At 43.3% G+C, this 21354-nt stretch overlaps 1 protein-coding gene across 12 annotated transcripts in view; it reads right to left on the reverse strand.

The window, feature by feature from the left end:
* The window catches only part of LOC128901948 (erbin-like), a 153337-nt gene that overhangs the window by 41897 nt on the left and 90086 nt on the right, over positions 1–21354 (reverse strand). For 10 of the 12 annotated variants that reach the window (XM_054184140.1, XM_054184142.1, XM_054184144.1 and 7 more), the window contains one exon: positions 7522–7578. In XM_054184140.1, the coding sequence (XP_054040115.1) occupies positions 7522–7578 (57 nt within the window). Of the gene's footprint in view, positions 1–1437; positions 1479–7517; positions 7579–21354 lie in introns of those variants that run through there. The other 2 variants (XM_054184151.1, XM_054184150.1) reach the window with 2 other exon arrangements.

A 21354-nucleotide genomic window follows, 5' to 3' on the forward strand; every position in this document is an offset into this window, starting at 1 on the left:
TACAACAAATCAGATTACTCAATTGGATTTCATAACACATCAATACTCTTCAAGCCAACTTAGGGCAAAGATTAAATAAATGACTGAAATAAAGTAAAACTCATTCTTTCAAACTGTGTTTTAGCAAAATTTTTCCTCCACTTAAATTTACTTTGGGGACCCCACAGAGAATATCTGCCACTGCACATGATTGTCTACATGATCAGTCAACAGCAGTAGTACCTAAAAATATTTTCAAAGGGGCTGTGAATCCCTCATATAACATTATGTTCTGTATTTATTTAATAATAGCTTTCAGTAGAACAATCAAGTCTATAGATAGATGTTGAGTGTAAACCTTTTTGGAGATTATTTCATGAATAATATTAATAATCTCTCAACTTTCAATAAATAAGGCATTTTTCAGTAGAATGTAATTTTTGAACTGTGTATTCAGAATAACTGTAATACTTAGTGTAAGGTCTTTGAAGAACAACTGGAACTTTGAATATCTGCATAGAGCATCTTGTGCTCACGCAGATGTTTTTTAAAGATATTAGTGTTCATACTTATATTCTGATAATACAAAAGTCTCACAGTTAGCTCTTATTTAGTTTTTCCAGAATTTTATAGTATGTATACGCTTATGATTTATATTTGAAAAGTTTTGATATATTTATTGTTCTACTGAAAGCTATTATTAAATAAATACAGAACATTCCATTTCTTCTGTTTTCAAGCTATGCTAGCTAGACTGTGGGCTACTAGAGAGAGCAGTCCAAAACTTCACTGACAATCTAAATTTCAGCCTCAAAAAGCAGATTAAGGGAGATCACAGCTATGTGGGATTGAATTTGACAAATTAGTTTCAATACAGATAAATAATTATTTGGAAAAACAAACAAACAAAACAGGTAACATCAACAAAATTTTAAAAATTCAATCTGATTTAAGTGAATTTTGATGAGGCTGAATTGAAACAAAGTCAGCTGGGGCTTTTTACTGCAGTTTGAGATAAAAGGGGTTATTTTCTTTCAGTTCAACATGAACTCTTCACTTTTTATTTTAATGGTTTGGTTAAAAAAAAAAAAAATCAATCTTCCAAACAAATAAACTCCAAGGTCTGAGTGATTTTTTTCCCCTTCCTCCTATAAACCATTCAACTCCGAGGCCAAACTGTTTAGACAGCTAACTAACACCAGATTCACCGAATCTAAGCAATAATGCTCACTCCTCCCTGCTGCCAAATCACACCAGATGATACACAAATTCCACTCCAAACAAACCCAAGATCTAGGTGATACCTCCCCTTCCCATCCTGCTAGTGCTACATCCTCAATGGCTTTACGGCAACCAAAATTTGCCATTCTTGCCTCAATCTTCACTATCTTATTTACAAAAACAGCCCCAAAACCCAACAAACTGTTACAGTTTTTCCATCAAGGGCCCTGGACTTACCATTTGGAAACAGAACAAATATCTGCAAATCTCTCAAGTATCTGCAAAATTAGTGTTACGTATTTGACAGTATAACAAAGCAACTTTACTGATTTTATGTCGGCTCCAGTGTACATCATACATAAACAATATATTTTTCCAGTGCTTCACTATAGCAAAATGCATATTAATGTGTTTAAATTAATAAATAAAGTAGTCTCAAAAGCTTTAATCTCCCCTAATAATCTCCACTCGGTCTGTAGCCAAAGCCAGAAGGAATAAAGCAACCCAAATGGACGTGACGGAGAGACATGCAGCCGTCCAGGCAACAGGCTGCATGGAATGTCTGTCACTCTGGCAGGAGGACAGCAAAGACAGTGCCTGTGTGCGCTGTGACCAGGTAAATGATCTGCTCAGCCTGGTGGCTCAGCTTAAGGAGGAAGTGGAAAGACTGAGGAGCATTCGGGAGTGTGAAAGGGAGATTGATTGGTGGAGCCACACCCTGCCATCCTTAGGGAAAAAGCAGCAGGCGCAAGCTCCACGAGAGGTAGAGGATCCCCTGTCCTCTTGTCACCAGGCAGAAGGAGGGGAACTAGGAGAGGATGGGGGGAAATGGAAGCAGGTACCTGCTCGGGGCAGCAGGAGAGTCCCCTCCACACCCCCCCATCCCCCCCAGGTGCCCGTACAGAACAGATATGGGCCTCTGGAGGTAGATGATGAGGGAGCTAAGGATGCTGATAAAGCCCCATCCAGGGAATTGTCAAAGCAGTCAGCTCCACGCATTAAGACTGCTGCTGTGAAGAGCAGGAGGAGGGCAATAGTCATAGGGGGTTCCATTCTGAGGGGAACTGAGGGTCCCATATGCAGGCCAGACCCTTCCCACAGGGAGGTCTGCTGCCTCCCTGGGGCCCGTGTTAAGGATGTAACCAGGAAGCTTCCTGGCCTGATATGGCCCTCAGATTATGACCCTCTTTTGATCTTACAGGCAGACAGTGAGGAGCTGGAGAGTAGAAGTCTGAGGGCAATGAAGAAAGATTTCAGGGCCTTGGGATGGCTTGTCAAGGGTTCGGGAGCACAAATTGTGTTCTCCTCTGCCCCTCCAGTTTTGGGGACTGACGAATGGGTGAACAAGAAAATCGGACGGATCAACACCTGGCTCCAAAACTGGTGCTACCAGCAGGGCTTTGGGTTCTGTGATCATAGTTTGATCTGCAGGACACCAGGCCTGCTTGCTAAGAATGGGGAAACCTTATCCTGAAAGGGGAAAAGGGGACTAGGCCAAGAGTTAGCAAGGCTCATGGACAGGACTTTAAACTAGTATCGAAGGGGGAAGGGGATAAAACCAGGCCCACTAGTAACGAGCCTAGGGATAAAGGGCCAAGGATGGGGGTGAAATCGGTAGCCCAGCTCAAGTGCATCTACACGAATGCACGCAGCATGGGCAGCAAACGGGATGAGCTGGAAGCCATTGTGCAGCAGGACAGCTATGATGTAGTTGCCATCACGGAAACGTGGTGGGATGACTGTCATGACTGGAATGCTGCGATGAATGGCTATAAGCTCTTCAGAAGGGACAGGCAAGGAAGGAGAGGCAGGGGTGTGGCTCTGTACATTAGGGAATGTTTTGATTGTATAGAGCTAGATTCCAGTGATGATAAAGTCGAGTGTTTATGGGTAAGGATGAAGGGGAAGGGAAATAAGGGAGATCTTGTGCTGGGAGTATGCTAGAGACCACCCGACCAGGACGAGGAGACAGATGAAGTATTCTATAAGCGGCTGGCTGAAGTCTCGCAATCGCCAGCCCTTGTTCTGGTTGTGGACTTCAACCTGCCGGGTATCTGCTGGAAATACAACACAGCAGAGAGCAGGCAGGCTAGGAGGTTCCTCGAGTGCATGGAAGATAACTTCCTGACACAACTGGTAGGCGAGCCTACCAGGGGAGGTGCCTCGCTAGACCTACTGCTCAGAAACAGAGAAGGACTAGTGGGAGATGTGGTGGTCGGAGGTCGTCTTGGGTTTAGTGATCATGAAATGGTCAAGTTTTCAATTGGTAGTGATGTAAGGAGGGGGGTTAGCAAAACCTCCACCTTGGACTTCCGGAGGGCGGACTTTGGCCTGTTCAGAACACTGGTTGAGAGAGTCCCTTGGGAGATAGTCCTGAAGGGCAAAGGGGTCCAGGAAGGCTGGACGCCCTTCAAGAAGGAAATCTTAAAGGCCCAGGAGCAGGCTGTGCCCAAGTGTCGCAAGTCTAAAGGGCGGGGAAAATGGCCACCCTGGATGAATAAGGAACTTCTGATGGGACTTAGGAATAAAAGGAGGGTTTACCACCTTTGGAAGAAGGGACTTGCAACTCAGGAGGAGTACAGAGATCTCGTTAGGTTATACAGAGAGAAAATTAGGAAGGCAAAAGCCCAGCTGGAGCTCAACTTGGCCACTAACATTAAGGACAACAAAAAAAGCTTTTATAAATACATCAACAGAAAGAGGGCCAGGGAGAATCTCCATCCCTTACTGGATGCCGGGGGGGAAAGTTGCAACCAAGGATGAGGAGAAGGCTGAGATACTTAATGCCTTCTTTGCCTCCATCTTCAATAGTCAGACCAGCTATCCCCAGGGGGTTCAGCTTCCTGAGCTGGAAGATAAGGATGGAGAGCAGAACAACCCACCCATAATCCAGGAGGAAGTAGTCAATGATCTGCTTCTGCACCTAGACGCACACAAGTCTATGGGGCCGGATGGGATTCACCCAAGAGTACTCGGGGAGCTGGCGGGAGAGCTCACCAAGCCTCTCTCCATCATTTATCAACAATCCTGGTCAACCAGATGACTGGAGGGTGGCTAATGTGATGCCCATCTACAAGAAGGGTCGGAAGGAGGATGCGGGGAACTACAGGCCTGTCAGCCTGACCTCGGTACCAGGGAAGATCATGGAGAGGATCATCTTGAGTGAGCTCTCACGGCAAGTGCAGGGCAGCCAAGGGATCAGGGCCAGCCAGCACGGGTTTAGGAAAGGGAGGTCCTGCTTAACCAACCTGATCTCTTTCTATGACCATGTGACCCGCTTTCTGGATGCGGGGGAGGCTGTGGACATTGCCTATCTGGACTTTGGTAAGGCCTTTGGCACCGTCCCCCACAGCATTCTCCTGGAGAAGCTGGCGAATCATGGCATAGACAAGTGTCCTCTTCGCTGGGTTAAAAACTGGCTGGATGGCCGTGCCCAGAGAGTTGGGATTAATGGGGTGAAATCCTCTTGGCGGCCGGTCACCAGTGGTGTCCCTCAGGGCTCAGTTTTGGGGCCGGTTTTGTTTAATATCTTTGTCAATGATCTGGATGAGGGGATTGAGTGCACCCTCAGTAAGTTTGCAGATGACACCAAGCTAGGTGGGAGTGTTGACCTGCTTGAGGGTAGGAAGGCTCTACAGAGGGACCTGGACAGGCTGGATCGATGGGCCAAGGCCAACTGTATGAGGTTTAACAAGGCCAAGTGCCGGGTCCTGCATTTCGGTCACAACAACCCCAAGCAACGCTACAGGCTTGGGGAAGAGTGGCTGGAAAGCTGCCCGGCAGAAAAGGACCTGGGGGTGCTGGTGGACGGCCAGCTTAACATGAGCCAGCAGTGTGCCCAGGTGGCCAAGAAGGCCAACAGCATTCTGGCTTGTATCAGGAATAGCGTGGCCAGCAGGAGCAGGGAAGTGATCGTGCCTCTGTACTCGGCACTGGTGAGGCCTCACCTCGAGTACTGTGTTCAGTTCTGGGCCCCTCTGTACAGGAGGGACATTGAAGTGCTGGAGCATGTCCAGAGGAGAGCTACCAGGCTGGTGAGGGGTCTGGAGACCAGGTCATATGAGGAGAGGCTGAGGGAGCTGGGCATGTTTAGCTTGGAGAAGAGGAGGCTGAGGGGAGACCTCATTGCCCTCTACAACTACCTGAAAGGAGGGTGGAGAGAGGTGGGTGTTGGCCTCTTCTCCCAGGTGAATAATGACAGGACCAGAGGAAATGGTCTGAAGTTGCGGCAGGGGAGGTTTAGATTAGATATTGGGAAGAATTACTTTACTGAAAGAGTGGTCAGGCACTGGAACAGCCTGCCCAGGGAGGGGGTTGAGTCACCATCCCTAGAGGTGTTTAAGAAATGTCTAGATTTGGGACTTCAGGGCATGCTCTGAAGGACAGAGATTGTTGGTTGTGTGGGGTTTTTTGTTGTTTTTTTTGTGTGTGTGTGTTTGGTTGGACTCGATGATCTCAAAGGTCCTTCCTAACCATGAAGATTCTGTGACTCTTCTATGACTCTAATTGAACCATAAGAGTATCAGAAGAGTATAATAAAGGTGGCAGCTCAGCATGTACTGTATGTAGATTGTTATGGAGGTGCTGCAGAGGACATCATCATGACAGCTGCTGTTTAGTTTTTCAGCAAGGATGAAACCCTGAAAACACTGAAGTCAACAAAAAAATTCCCAGCAACTTCAACAGAAGTGTTTGGCTTAAATACATTACAGCGTTTGTTTAAGTGTCTCTTATCACTACAAGAGACCTCCATAAACTACTCTCTTTAAAATATTGCATGTAATTCATGTTATTAGTGTTAATTATGGCAATTGAGGTCAGAATAATTTTATAAATAAAATCTGTATTAGCTATAAGGTTTAATTATAGCTACTTTTCCTCAGTTGGGAGTAACTTAATTTACAGAGCTACTACCCCAAATTACATGTCCTCTCATTTTTTCTACTGAAAATTAGCAATAGCAGAAAGAGCAAAGAAGGACAGAGAGTATTTATATCACATGAATGAGTAGTATGTTTCACACTTGGAAGATTTAAATTCACGCTTTCTGATGCTATACATTTCATTCCAGATGTGAGTTTTAGCATTTTTATACACCACAGTATACTATTTAGGCACATAAAAAGAGAATTCCAATGGAACATACCCCTTGTTAATGTCTTAGGCACATAGAGTCACTAGAAAAGCTGGCTGCTGTACTTAAAGGGATGGCAACTCACACTTCAGCCTACTGCACGCAATTCTCTGCTAGCATATGAGCTGGACAGAATGAATATTGAATTGTTAATGCCTCCCCTTCTCCACCAAAACATCTGATACCAGTACCTCTCTTTACCAGTGTCTGCTGCAAGAGGAGGACCCCTTTCATTGCACATCACAACATATTCAGGACTCTACAGCTAGTTATTCACATCCCCATCTTTGGGATCTTTGTTTCTCTCTTCATTGACCTTTTATACCTCTGTTAACCCACTTAGACCTCCAGGGTCCAAGTCAGAAAATTCAGAGCATTGGTCTAGCTCATAGAAACTGCAGGAACTGCAACACCGTCAACCTGGGTTTGTTTGATGAAGCAAGTGAGAGTTGCAAGGCAGGGCTTAGAAAGGTGCTAGATTTTAAGAGATAAGTACAAATGCATTTACTGTTAAAACAAATACTATAACAATTTCCATAACTATTTTACAATTACAGAAAACACAGCTGACTAATATGCTTCCATTATGTTAAAGTAGCCTGCTGCATTATAGAATACATACTGCATAACAGACACTGTGCAACACAATAAGGAGTTTTTACTTTCTTCAGCAGTGTAGTATATTAACTGGAAAAAAAAAATTGTTCACATCACGTGAATCACATTCCCTCAGTCATTCTGAGCAAGCATCTCAAACTCCACATTTGATTTAGAGATAATGCCTAAGTTTCAGGCACTCAGCCATCAGAACGGTACCCAGACAGGCATCTGGGCACCAATACAATGCTGTGACCAAAAAGCATCAGACACCTCAGAATGATCATCCTGAAGCACCCACATGCTGACTTAAAAGCTTGACAGGTGTATCAGAAATCCAGAGCTGGAGAGGGACAGAAAAAATTCAAAAATCTCCAAATAGGCAAGTCTCTGAATAGGAAGACCAGTGAGTCTAAAGAGAGATATAATTTCAGCACTATGAAGGGAAAGTTCCTTGTGAGAAACTTAGTCCAGTTACTTAGCTACACATTTTAAGCTGTGATCTATTTTTCGATATGCACTACACATTATTAGTATAACTACAGAAAAAATCCTCCAAAGTATTTTAAATAAATTTCATACATACTTACTTTGGCAATATTTTTAACTGGTTTTCTCTAAGTTCCAGTATCTGGAGTTTAGTTAATCTGTAACAGAAAGGCATAAAACAAATATGACAAAAGCAATCTCAGAACTTATTTACATTGCTAAACTTCAAAAAATATCTACAAATTTGAAATATTTTTTTGTGTAAGAACACAAGTATGTTTTGTGCAGAAATCTGCATGTTATTTTAAGTTTATTTATTCATTGGGGTTTGGTTTTGGTAAAGCAGCAAACAAACTGGATCTTGCCTGCTTTTCTGCATTTGCTTAAACACAGTTGTTTTCCTTCATCCCACAGATTTTAAAGCGCTTCATTGGATTCATTATGGGTATATGTTATCATCATATACAGAAGTACACAGGAAGTAAAACAAGAAAGGCAGGATCAGTCCACACACTTTAAGATGCTGAATTTCTAATACAGGCAATGTATCAAACCATTTTGTATAAAAAGCCTCATCACAGGAATACCTGTGGTCTTCCATATGGTAAAAACAACCTTTAAATTCATCTTGTATTTCCTTCCATATTCTCTTTCTAGTCAGTTTCTTAATCCATTTTGATATTTCTATTAGAAGGCAGTTTGACGTTTCTTTCAGTAAATCCTTGGTTGCCAGATAAACAACCTCTAGATCCCAAACTCAACTGCTTGGCTAAGATAAGTTCAAAGTAGTCTTGACATTCAAGCAATGTACCATCCCCAGTGGAATTTTTTACATTAGGATAGAAGTGACAAGACTATCTCTTTGTTAAATGAAATACAGAAACAGTTTGGTTTAAATACAGACAGGGTTGTAAAAAGAAAAGTTCTACATGTGACCCACCAATAGCCCTAATATGACACAAAATAGGTCATTACACTCCCTGACTCAAAAAGGAGTTTAGAGAACAGATCAATCTTTCCTGAAGATGCTCAAATGAGTATGTTGTAAGGACACAGACAAAATCCTTAACTCTGATTAAGTAGTAAGAACTATACTTAAAGTAAAAACAGAAAGACTGAAAACAGTATTTATTTTTTCTCAAGACATGCTCATTTTTGGATGCATTTGAAAGTAGCAATCTGCCACACCTATGAATAACCCAAGAATAACAGTCACCTTGAAATAGAGCAGAAGTCAACCTAGCCCAGCATTGCAAGCAGTACTTGTCATCTGGTAGCAACTGCTGGAGGGAAACCTCCTACCTCCAACTTCCCAAAGAAAAAAACAACCCTGTAACAATGCTGAAAGAATATCCTAATAAAAACCCAGTTCACGGTCATATCACTGCTGTCAATCTAGGACATAACTGGAAAGGACCTCCTAGCCTTCTTACCCTACTTGCATCCCAAGATATGGATCTGTGACAAAACAAAATTTGTTTGTTGAAGCACCCTCAGATTTGAATGGTCACTTTGTGCTTGGACTTCTGAACCCAAGAACTGGATTACAAAGGGGCAAGTCTCACACTTCAAGTGAATAACTGCCTTCACTAGAAGATACTTCTGTGGCATCTTGTGGCTTGCACGGCACCTAGATTATGCTCAAGGGTACACCGGACGTATAGGAAACATTTTCCCATAATTATTTACTATCTTAGTCTGCTGCAGGACTTTCTCAATTCCTTGCATTTTCTGCAACCAGGCAGGAGTCTTGCCTAGCAGCACCTCTATTTTAACATCAAGGCAATTATTTTTTCATATTGAGAAGATACCACATTTTCCTATGCACCAATACACGAGCAGCAACTGGGATCCCATGATAATAGCAAAACATCGGAAATATCAAACCAGATTCTACAGACTTTTATCTCTGCATTTTACTAACATTGTCTTATAACATTAACTTCTGTTTCCCAAGGCTTTAAATGTTCATGTTACCCACTGTAAACCTCCCTCCCAGATTCATTGCAGACTTAAGATAGTATGCAACAGCAGGAGGTTTATTGTTACATCTTTAGTATCGGGGATTCTCAAAATCTGACAAACAGAATGGACAGTCTTCTCTAGAAGGGAGGAATAGTAGTCCTTTCTCTTTGGAGACTGCAGGTGTTGCTCTTTATAGTCCCAATGATGAACTTAAAACATCAACAGCAGAACTGTAGCTCTTGGCCACTTTAGGTATTAGATCATCCCCATTACCAGCTCAGATTAGGGGCAGCCTCTGAAAAGATAAACAGTTCAAGAACTCTGAAGAACAAGGAAGATCTGCCTAATAAGATACCAATTCTTCACATTAATAAGAAATTATTCCCCACCACCACCTTTCTGATGCATCCCACAACTCCAGATGCCTGCTCAGCTTCTTACAGTTTTGTATAGCAGGGCTCTTTTAAACACCAGTTTAAAAATAAAGTAGCACATTCAATCAGCTCCAAACCCCTTTATTTTGAGAAGGCTTCAACATTCAAACACTGCATTAGGCTCCAGTTGGTGTTTTGCTTTGGTGACACGGAAAACAGCTAGATAGTTTGTAGTCTTTCTTCACAACAGGTGTATGCAGTCAAATTTCTCAGTTAAAAGCAGTAGAAACAAACCTCCATTCATATACTAAACTATATATATGCATGCCCACACTTTGTTGACTTTAGCCAGAACTCACTGTACTATACTTCTAATAAGCTAATTCTGTAAACTTAAAGACTGCCTTGGGTGATAGAAAGGTTCATAGCTTTGTGACCTTGTTTCATGTTCTACTCTCTCCAGCTAACTCCAAGAGACTGGAGATAAAAATCTCTAAGTTCTTATGTGTAGAGCTACACAGAGGCTACTAGGGAAACATTTTCAACCTCTCCTGGCTGGGAGATACAGGATGCATCTAAACTAGCAATTTTCTTGCTGTAATTGATGAGAAATATTGGCCTGAAGCAGTTGTCACTTCTTCCATTATGACTGGGAGGGTTAATTCAAGTTTAATATAATAGTACACATCAAATACTCAGCCTATCTGCTCTTTAAATTGCTGGTGTGAACGCCCATGCTAAGCATCTGAATTGCTATAACGGAACTGAAAAACTAGGGTTTAATTCAGAAAAGAAATACAGACAGAGAATTAGTTCACCAATACTAAAGGAAAAATAAAAGCCATAGTGACAGAATGTATATTTCCTCTGACATTCTATCACAAAGATTTGTTATACTCATCCAGAAACATTTAATTTCTCAACTGTAAAAACCCACAACCACAGAAATATTTACACATCACCTAAATACAAAGCTATAAGGGAGTATTATTCAACTTTAAGTATACCTGGTGTAATGGTCTCAACAAAATTATTGTTGCAGGACTGTTATTTTATGTAACTAACTTACTTTTAAAATGTAGCTCAACTTTTATTAAAAACAAAATCTCTACATGAACACTTTGCCAGGATAAGATCAATATTCTTCCTAAGTCTGATTTCTTTAACTATACAATCTGTAAAAATGTAGAAGAAATATATAGCAGGTATACTTAGAAACTCACTGTTCAACAGCAGTTATTCCTTGTAAAGCTAAAAATATTTCAGAGAGATATTCTTTATTTTTCACCTCCCTTGCAGTTTTGCTAATGCAGAAATATTTTTTTAAAAAAATCATAACTAAAATATAAAGGCAAGAGGACTGAAATACATGCATCCTATAGCAGGCTGCAAAAGTTTCAGCAAAACTGCATATATTTAACTAAGTCACAAATTTGATCATCATTGTACATTTATGTAAAAAGATAACCCAAAGCAGATACTACTAAAAATATCTACTACTGCAAATACTACTGTCAAACTGTTGAGAAACAAGATTAAAAGTAAATTCATTGCAACATCACAGTAAAAAGTCTCTGGAAGCAATACTCCACTATAGACAATATTCTCTTAAACACCCATCAGTAAATAATGTTTCCCTTTTAAAGTCTTGTCTCAACATTAGCATGCAGTGAGCTTCAAGTTTAGAATGCTCTGCTTATATATTTGTATATTTAAATGCAAATATACATGGTGTATTTAGATACAACAGATATGGTTTTCCTCCATAAGCACAAGCAATTCTAAGACTTCTGTGCACTGGCATTGTAAGAAAAATCCAAGTATTGTTTTTGCAGAGGAACAGCTTGGCCAGTCTGCAATGATGTAGCTAGAGAATGATTAACAACACAAAGGCTTATCAGGAGATGTGCAAGAATGCTCATCCCTTAGACAAAGGAGAAACCAGTCTATGCCGGATCGGTAGTTTAACGGGAGGATGAACGTTTAACTGAGGCCAGCTACCCTGGGCGATAATACCAAAAAAGGGAAGAAATAAGCAGGTGAAGTAAGGGGTTTAGGAGGGGTGATGGGGAGAAGTAAACAGAGGCGGAGCGAATGGAAGTAGTTTTAGGCGAATCGGATAGGCTGTAAACCCTGGAGTACCTAGCCAATGGGGAAACAGGGGAGGGAAATTTCAGCTGGGGATAGGAAATAAAAAGAAGTTATTTCAGGACCTCAGGTGTGCCTACCTGCTAGGTCACCCGTTCTTGCAAGAATGTCTAAATAAAATGTGCTTCGTATTGATCGCTGCCTGAGCTGTTGTTATTGGATAAGGAGTGTTTATCACAGCATAAAGGCTAATTCTAGGATCTGGGCCAATATTAATGCATTCAAATTAGAATTTGGGAGTGGAGGGAAAAAACCACACTTTATTACCTCAGAATTCCAAAGGAACTAGCACATTTAATCAAAAGTCTGTTGAATTTTAATAAGTCTAACAGGTTGGACTGGTACAACATCACTGAAGGACAGCAAGTATGTAATACTCATAAAGAAGAGAAAAAAAGATTGGAAAACCTTGACCTCAATATTACGTAAAGCTTTAGCACAAATTTTGAAGGAGAGAATAAAACATAGAGGTAAATGTAATTAAAAGCTGCATGGATATACTAAAAGTAGTTTACATTACACAAAGTTTTCTCTCCTAGGCATCAGGCTGAATATTACTGACAGGTGCTCAAAGACCCATTTGGGGACTATCCTATTCAATATTTTTTAACAGCAATCTTAAAGGACAGGAAAAATGTTTAAGTTGGCTGATGGCACAAAAGACAGTCACAGACAATACAGAGAATTATTAGGACACTGTAGTGGAAAAAATTGTACAACCTTAAGGACTGAAAAAAATAGGAAAGGGACAAGATGCCACAGTACTAAGTCAAGTACTGATGACTCTACAAGGAAATCATAAGTCATTTCTAACTGAGCTGTCCAATGCATTAGTCAATCGTGGGAAATGACACTAGGCAGCTGCAAAAGGGTCTAGTGGAATACTAGATTGTAACCGCAGACATTTCCAAGAGAAACAAGAAGATAAACATTGTACAAGCCATGAGGAGAACTCAATTTGAATTCTAAATATAGCTACATAAGCTGTCATCCTCTCTCCAAAAAAAAAAAAATAATAAAAAAACATTAAAACTGAAACTAGTTACAAGATCTATTAACATAACCAGGCACAAAGGAAAACCTGCCATACCAGAGGGAAATATTTTTGTTTAGTCTAACAAATTAAAAGAGGTATATGGAAACACTATAAAAACAGCAGGTGAGAGAATGGGGTACGACACTTATGAGGACAGCAATTAAACTGTGGAACAAATGAATATAAGTCAGAGAGAAACTGATGTGGGAAACCAGGTTTCTAACCTGAACTGGTAGAACAGAGTTCTACAGTTGCCAGTAAAAGCAAGCAACAAAACTCAGTTACTTCATTTGTTCCCATGTAATGAAGAGTAATAGCTATAAAGCCATATACGAAAGAAATGATGCACCAAATTGAAAGAAGTTGAAGGCTTGTCCTGGATGGGAATAACTAACAATGCACTAAATATCTCAAAAGCTTCTACCAGAGCTTTTTCTCATATTCCAAAGTAAAAGTTGTATATCAGACCATTTGCACTAGCAAGTGTTTATAACTAGTTGTTAAAACTGTGGGGTGGCAGTGGCAGAGCAGTCTGATCACTTACAAAACAGAAGTAATCAATGTCAAAGGGATCTGAACCATACTTTGAAATGATGTTACCAAATTCATTGTTTTGTAATTCATTTGATCTAACCATTATCTTCCTATAGAATAGTATTTATTCTGTGCAATACAGTGCAATTAAGCAGGTAAACTTACATAAATACTTTAAATTCATTTAAAAACAACTGATGAGAAAAGTTTTAATTTCAGTATCATTCTCCTGACTGCAAGGTAGGATATTGCAAGTCACTATTTATATTTCAAAAACCAAGGCTGAATTCTTCATAGCTATTAAAGAGAAACACTACACCAGAGAAGTAGCTTTCAAGTTGCCTTCAGTAACTGATTTATTCTTAAGCAGTTAGTAATTAATGACTTCACCATTTACCTAACCATTAAGCATTACAGAAGAGGACAGTGATGAAGAAAAAAATATAATTAAGATGCTTTTTTTAACTACCTGTAAGATTAACTTCTTAGAAGATCTACTGTGTGTACTGGGTCTGGCTGGGATGGAGTTAACTTTCCCCATAGCAGCCCTCATAGTGCTGTGCTTTGTATTGGTAGCTAGAAAGGTGTTGATAACAGTTGCTCACACAGCATCAAGGCTGTCTCTCCAACATTTCCCTCCCCCTCCCCCCCAAAGTGGGGGTGGGCAAGATCTTGGGAGGGGACATAGCCAGGACAGCTGACCCAAACTGACCAAAGGGATATTCCATACCATATGACATCTGCTCAGCAATAAAAGCTAAGAGGAAGGGGGGGGGGGGGCATTCATTATTAAGGCGTTTGTCATCTGGAACAACCACTACATGTACTGAAGCCCTTCTTCCCGGAAAGTGGCTGGACATTGCCTGCTGATGGGAAGTAGAGGAAAAAATATTTTGTTTTCCTTTGTATCTGTGCACAGCCTCTGCTTTTGCTTTATTAAACTGCCTTTATCTTGACCCAGGAGTTCTTTTCCATCTTATTTTCTTCCCCACAATCCTGCTGAGGAGGGGAGTGACAGAGTGGCTTGGTGGGCACCTGGCAGCCAGCCAAGGTCAACCCACCACAGTCCTTTTTGGCACCCAACATGGGGCACTAGACAATGGCAGTTTTGTATTAAGCGTGGTATAGCTATAGAAGTTATTAAGTGGCAAGCTTCTGTGTGGGTCATGGAGTTTGATGGCTGCCCTGCTCATCTCTTTATTTTGCTGAGCTTGGGAACATGTTAATACAAACAATGGCTATGTGCTTTGCCCTGGCATTGATGGCCTTGTGGTGCTGGGGGACCTGTCTTGTGGAGAGGATGAGGGAATACACCTCCCTCTTCCTATCCGGGTTTGATGTGAGTGGTTTTATTACGCAGGCTCCTGAGGTCCTTGTTCACCCTTACGTGAGCTATTTAATACTACTAATTAACACTGCTGGCATACTGTGGGGTTTGTGCATTCTGGTGTCATCCTGATGTAAGAGAAGACAACTTTTGGGTGAGGCGATACTGAAACGTGCCACAAGGTGGCCGGTCCCTGGGTGGCAGGGTGTGTGGAAGGATTTGGGCACGTGCCTAGGGTGGTTATCACCTCCCATAGACTGGGATTTTACACCTGAACAGGCAAGTAACCCTGGCAAACTGACACGCCACCTGATAGAAGGGTGCCTTGCCTACCCCAATGAAAACCAGCAGCTTCTAGCACTGTACTGGGGCTTGGCCTGTGCCTACTGAGCACTACGGTTCAGTACTATCAGAGGACTGTGGTTGAGGCAGGGACCCAAACCACCTCTAAGAATGCCTTGACTGAAACCAGGGTGCAAACTACATCTGAGGACATGACAGTCGAGATAGGGACCAAAACTGCATCTGAGGACACCATGGTTGAGGTAGGGACCCTAACAACAACAACTACAGTAATTGCTCCAGTAGTGAAAAAGAAACAGAGGACAAGGACGTCAAGGGGTCCATGTTATCCATTAGTAAGGGAGGAGGAAGAAGAGGAAGAGTTTGATCAAGAAGCTGGTCCTTTGGTGTCATGGGTTAATCCCAGATGGCAACTAAGCACCACACAGCCGCTTGTTCCCTCCCCCATGATAGGATGGGGGAGAAAATCAGAAGGGTAGAAGTGAGAAAACTCGTGGGTTGAGATAAAGACAGTTTAATAGGGAAAGCGATAGCTGTGCATGCAAGCCAAGGAAAATAAGCAATTCATAGAATCATAGAATCGTCTAGGTTGGAAGGGACCTTTAAGATCATCGAGTCCAACCATTAACCTAACACTGCCAAAGCCACCACTAAACCATGTCCCTAAGCGCAATGTCTACCCATCTTTTAAATATCTCCAGGGATGGTGATTCCACCACTTCCCTGGGCAGCCTGTTCCAATGCTTGACAACTCTTTTGGTGAAGAAATTTTTCCTAATATCCAATCTAAACCTCCCCTGGAGCAACTTGAGGCCATTTCCTCTTGTCCTATCGCTTATTACTTGGGAGAAGAGACCAACACCCACCTCACTACAACCTCCTCTCAGGTAGTTGTAGAGAGCAATACAGTCTCCCTTCAGCCTCCTTTTCTCCAGGCTAAACAACCCCAGTTCCCTCAGTCACTCCTCATAAGACTTGTGCTCCAGACCCCTCACCAGCTTCGTTGCCCTTCTCTGGACGCTCTCTGGCACCTCAATGCCTTTCTTGTAGTGAGGGGCCCAAAACCAAACACAGTACTCGAGGTGGGGCCTCAATAGTGCCGAGTACAGGGGGACAATCACCTCCCTAGTCCTGCTTGCCACAGGCCAGGATACTGTTGGTCTTCTTGGCCACCTGGGCACACTGCTGGCTCACATTCATCTGGCTGTCTACCAATACCCCCAGGTCCTTTTCTGCTGGGCAGCTTTCCAGCCACTCTTCCCCAAGCCTGTAGCGATGCATGGAGTTGTTGCGACCCAAGTGCATGATCCAGCACTTGGCCTTGCTGAACCTCATACCATTGGCCTTGGTCCATCGATCCAGCCCATCCAGATCCCTCTGTAGAGCCTACCTACCCTCAAGCAGGCTGATGCTCCCACCTAACTTGGTATCATCTGCAAACTTACAGAGGGTACACTCGATCCCCTCTTCCAGGTCGTTGATAAAGATATTAAATGGAAAAGGCCCCCAGTACTGAGCCCTGGGGAACACCATTTGTGACCGGCCACCAACTGGATTTAACTGCATTCACCACTACTCTTTGGGCCTGGCCATCCAGCCAATTTTTTACCCAGCGAAGTGTACACCCATCCAAGCCATGGGCAGCCAGTTTCTTTAGAATGCTGTGGGAAATGGTGTCAAAGGCTTTACTAAAGTCCAGGTAAACAACATCCACAGCCTTTCCCTCATCCACCAAGCAGGTCACCTTATCATAGAAGGAGATCAGGTTTGTCAAGCAGGACCTGCCTTTCATGAACCCATGCTGACCGGGCCTGATCACCTGGTTGTCCTGTATGTGCCACATAATGGCACTCAAGATATTCTGTTCCATGACCTTCCCAGGCACCGAGGTCAGACTGACAGGCCTGTAGTTCCCTGTATCATCCCTCTGGCCCTTCTTGTGGATGGGTGTCACATTTGCTAACCTCCAGTCAACTGGGACCACCCTGGTTAGCCAGGACTGCTGGTAAATGATGGAAAGTGGCTTGGTGAGCACTTCCACCAGCTCCCTCAGTACCCTCGGGTGGATCCCATCTGGCCCCATAGACCTGTGTGCGTCTAAGTGCTGTAGCAGCTCCCTCACCATTTCCCCTTGGATTATGGGGGCCTCATTCTGCTCCCTGCCCCTAGCTATTAGGTCAGGGGTCTGGGTACTCAGGGAGCAACTGGTCCTACTACTAAAGACTGAGACAAAGAAGGCATTAAGTACCTCAGCCTTTTCCTCATCCTTGGTCACAATGTTTCCCCCTGTCTAATAAAGGATGGAGATTATCCTTAGTCCTCCTTTTATTGCTAATGTGTTTTTTTTTATTGTCCTTAACAATAGAAGCCAGATTAAGTTCTAGTTGGGCTTTGGCCTTTCTAATTTTCTCCCTACGTAGCCTCACAACATCTTTGCAGCCTTCCTGAGTGGCCTGCCCTTTCTTCCAAAGACCATAAACTCTCCTTTTTTCCCTGAATTGCAATCATAGCTCTCTGTTCATCCAGGACAGTCTTTTTCCCTGACATCTTGTTTTTCGGCACATGGGGATGGCCTGCTCCTGTGCCTTTAAGCTTTCCTTCTTGAAGAACGTCCAGCCTTCCTGGACTCCTAAAGGACTCTGTGAACCAGGCTCCTGAAAAGACCAAAGTCTGCCCTCCGGAAGTCCATGGTAGCAGTTCTGCTGACCCCCCTCCTTGTTTCTCCAAGAAGTGAAAACTATCATTTCATGATCGCTATGTCCAAGAGGGCCTCCAACTGTCACATCCCCCACGAGTCCTTCTCTGTTCAGAAACAGCAGGTCCAGCAGGGCACCTTCCCTTGTTGGTTCCCTCACCAGCTGTGTCAGGAAGTTATCCTCAACACACTCCAGGAACCTCCTAGACTGTTCCCTCTCAGCTGTATTGTATTCCCAGCAGACATCTGGTAAGTTGAAGTCCCCCACGAGGACAAGGGATAGCTGTAGGAATGTGTCTGAGAGAAAATGGTCACGTGAACCAGCCTCCCCACTATGAGAGATTAGATTAAGAGCAAAACAGGTGGTAGAAGATGGAATTAGTACATGGGAAAAACGGGAACTGAGAAGGTAGAAAACATGTTGTGCTAATGACTAAGCAATTTACTATGTGAATTCTTGTAACCAACCTGATCTGTGAATGAACTGCATGGACAGTGCGTGAACAGAGACTGTAAGCCAATCATATAGCTGCCGCTAGCGCGTGCTCTTATTGCCTGTCTATATATACTCTGTGAAAACTTGAATAAAGGGAGAACGATCATACTCATATTGAGACTCCATCGTTACTCCGGGACCGTCTCCCACTCCGACATCCTCCGACATCTGGTAGCAGAGGATGGTTCAGCGCGACTGAGTTCTCCGAGACTGCGGTAAGCAGCTAGAGGAGGGGAGTGGGAAACTTTGGCTGGGAGACGTGCTGCTTGGGCGCATCAGCGGGAGCAGACAACGGCGTGAGGTCGCTCCTCACCTCCCAGGCGCAGCTATGGAAACAGAAGCTGCGGCCACGCTACTCGCTGGGATCCTCTCTAAGAGAGGGATTGAAACACCAGCGAAACTGTTGCTCAAACTGATTAAGCCGGGGCAGGAGATGGGGCAACAAGTAACAAAAGAAGAAGGGGCTATATTAAGACTTCTCCTGCATATCCTCTCTAAGAGAGGGGTGAAATATGATGAGCGTATGCTCCGAACGTTGTTAACCTGGTGCAGAGAGAACGGATTCGCACCAGAGCCCCAGACAGCTTTCAAACCAGAAATACGGAGGCTGTTGGGAAAAAACTGTGGGAAGTGATAAGTAAAGGAGACAAAGAGGCATCACCGTTAGCGACGACATGGTGGTTGGTGTTATCGACCTTACAAGATATGAACGCAGAGCGAGCCACAGCAGCCGGGGCTTTTGCAGCGTTACAACCCACGGGAGGGGGATCGAACAGGCCAGGTCCGAAGGTCTGGGACGATCCCCTGCTGATCCCCTCTGCTCCATCTGAGGCCGATGGAGGAGGCAGAATGTCAGCAGAGAAGGACAGAGCCGGAGCTGTTTGCTCCTGCCATTGCCCGCCTCACCCCCTCCCCTCCCCAGTCGTCTCCCTGAGATAGAAGTGCTGGTTTGTATGTCTGCTGTGTAAGTGTGTGTGGGCGCCAGCTTATACCTGCTGATCAGCATCTGTGCTACTGTTTGCTTTTTGTTGTGTGCAGTGTCGTTAGGTGACTCCCCTTGAGCAGGTGTTCTGCCCGGTGTGGTACTGTTCTCGTATGCATCTAGGGCTGACACTCCGTCAAGTGAAGAAGTTTGTATATACACAATGTTTAGACGTAAGGCGAGCGCGCCCCAAGTAGATACACCAGGATGGGCTGTAGAACCGATGGAAGTCCTGAAATATTGGGGGAGTTTTCATGAGCCGACACGTTTACACTCTCGGGAACGGCTCGCCCGTGCAGGGCGTATCGCTGGTTGTTTGTTGTTTGTCTATAAGGTCATGGTTGATTGGGAAAAGGAGTTGAGCCAAAATCTATAGGATGCTCTGTAGGAAAATGAGAAACTTAAGGGAAAATGAGAAACTTAAGGAAAAATGAGAAACTGAGCTCTTGTTGCAAAGGCAGACTTTTATGTCAGTTGTAAGTGATGGGGAAAAAAAAAAAAAAAAAGAAGAAAAAGAAAAAAAGAAAAAAGAAAAAAAAAAAAACAAAAAAGAGGAAAAAAAAAAAAAAAAAAAAAAGAAACCAAACAGGAACAATTAGATGGGAAATGTGCCACGTTAGCACAAAAGTATGCCATAAGCATTATGAGAAAGCATCAGAAAAAGAGAAATAGGACACCTGATTCAAAGCAGTACCATAGAGATATGTTTTTGGTTGTTTCCTATATGTGTCTATGTTATTGCATGCCTTAGTAGATTGCTCTGTGTTATACCCTGCGAGACTAAAATGAACCCCAGCAGAAGCGGTCTCTTGAGCAAGGGGGCGGAATATGGGAAAGCAACGGAAAATCGGCGAGGAGGATTGTAAATACACTCAAGGGACTCGCACCTGGGTGCTGGAAAACACATATATCACACCAATTGTTATTCAGTCTTGGGTGCTGGCAAGAAAAACATTTGGATGACATAAGCCTGTAATGGACTCACAGACACCTTATCCAGCTGCTTGAGAATCTTGGCCTGTTGTGGAAGAAGATCAAAGCACAGTACCAGCAAGAACAGGGAGTCTGCATGCGCTCTTGCTAACAAGGACTCTTTTGCTGCCAAGGATTCGTGATAACAAGGACTCTCTTGCTGCCAAGGATAAGTTTAACAATGCTACTAGTACCGCTATTTCTGAGGTATTGCTAGATGTAGATAGTATTCGATATGCGATGTTGCAAAACAGAACTGCTACTGATTTTTTGCTTTCAGCTCACAGACATGGTTGTCAAGATTTTAAAGGACTGTATTGTATGAATCTAAGTGACCACTCCAAATCCATCCATGCCCAGTTGCAGGAACTGCACCGACCGAACCAGCAACTTGTGGAGGCCACTGGGTGAAATCTCTTTGCTGGATGGACTTGGGGGTGGGGTTGGTTGAAGCAAATTGTACTCATTGCCTGTGTGGAAGGAATTTGTCTGTTATGTTTAGTATGCTGTTTGCCGTGTTTAATAAGCATTATACGATCAGCTGTAGATGCCGCTTTGCATCGTACCCTTGTACGAGTTGTAGAATATGTTGCTCTAAAAACTATGTGTGTATCCATGAGAACCCGACCTTCACAGAAGAAGATAACAAGAAGGGATTACAACAATGTAGTCACGTATCAGACAGCCGCTGTTAGCAAAGCTGGATCATGAGTTTGGTGAGACTCGCTGCATATACTGGCCACGTGTGCAGCGACTCTAGCCTGTACTTTTCTACTTGATCCAGTGCAGGAGAGTCTGGTGGGACTTGCTGCGTGCACTGGCCATGCATGCAGCGACTCTAGCCTGTACTTCTCCACTCAATCCAGTGCAGGATATAGGGGGGCTGTCTTGGGTCAGAGAGGGGGAGAGAGACATGAGCACACTTTGAAGGTACAGGGGATGCCCTGAAGCACTGTGTCTGCCCCCGCCCCCCCGATAAGTTTTATGTTCATTAACCCCAACAGCTCAGAAGGCATCACAGCATGTTGAAAGTTAAGATATAGTCTACTACTGCTGCAAGACGCACTGAACACCTTCCTACAAGAATTTCAACTTTATGCCC

This window comes from Rissa tridactyla, chromosome W (genome assembly GCF_028500815.1).
Source record: "Rissa tridactyla isolate bRisTri1 chromosome W, bRisTri1.patW.cur.20221130, whole genome shotgun sequence".
NCBI classification, from domain to species: Eukaryota; Metazoa; Chordata; class Aves; order Charadriiformes; family Laridae; genus Rissa; species Rissa tridactyla.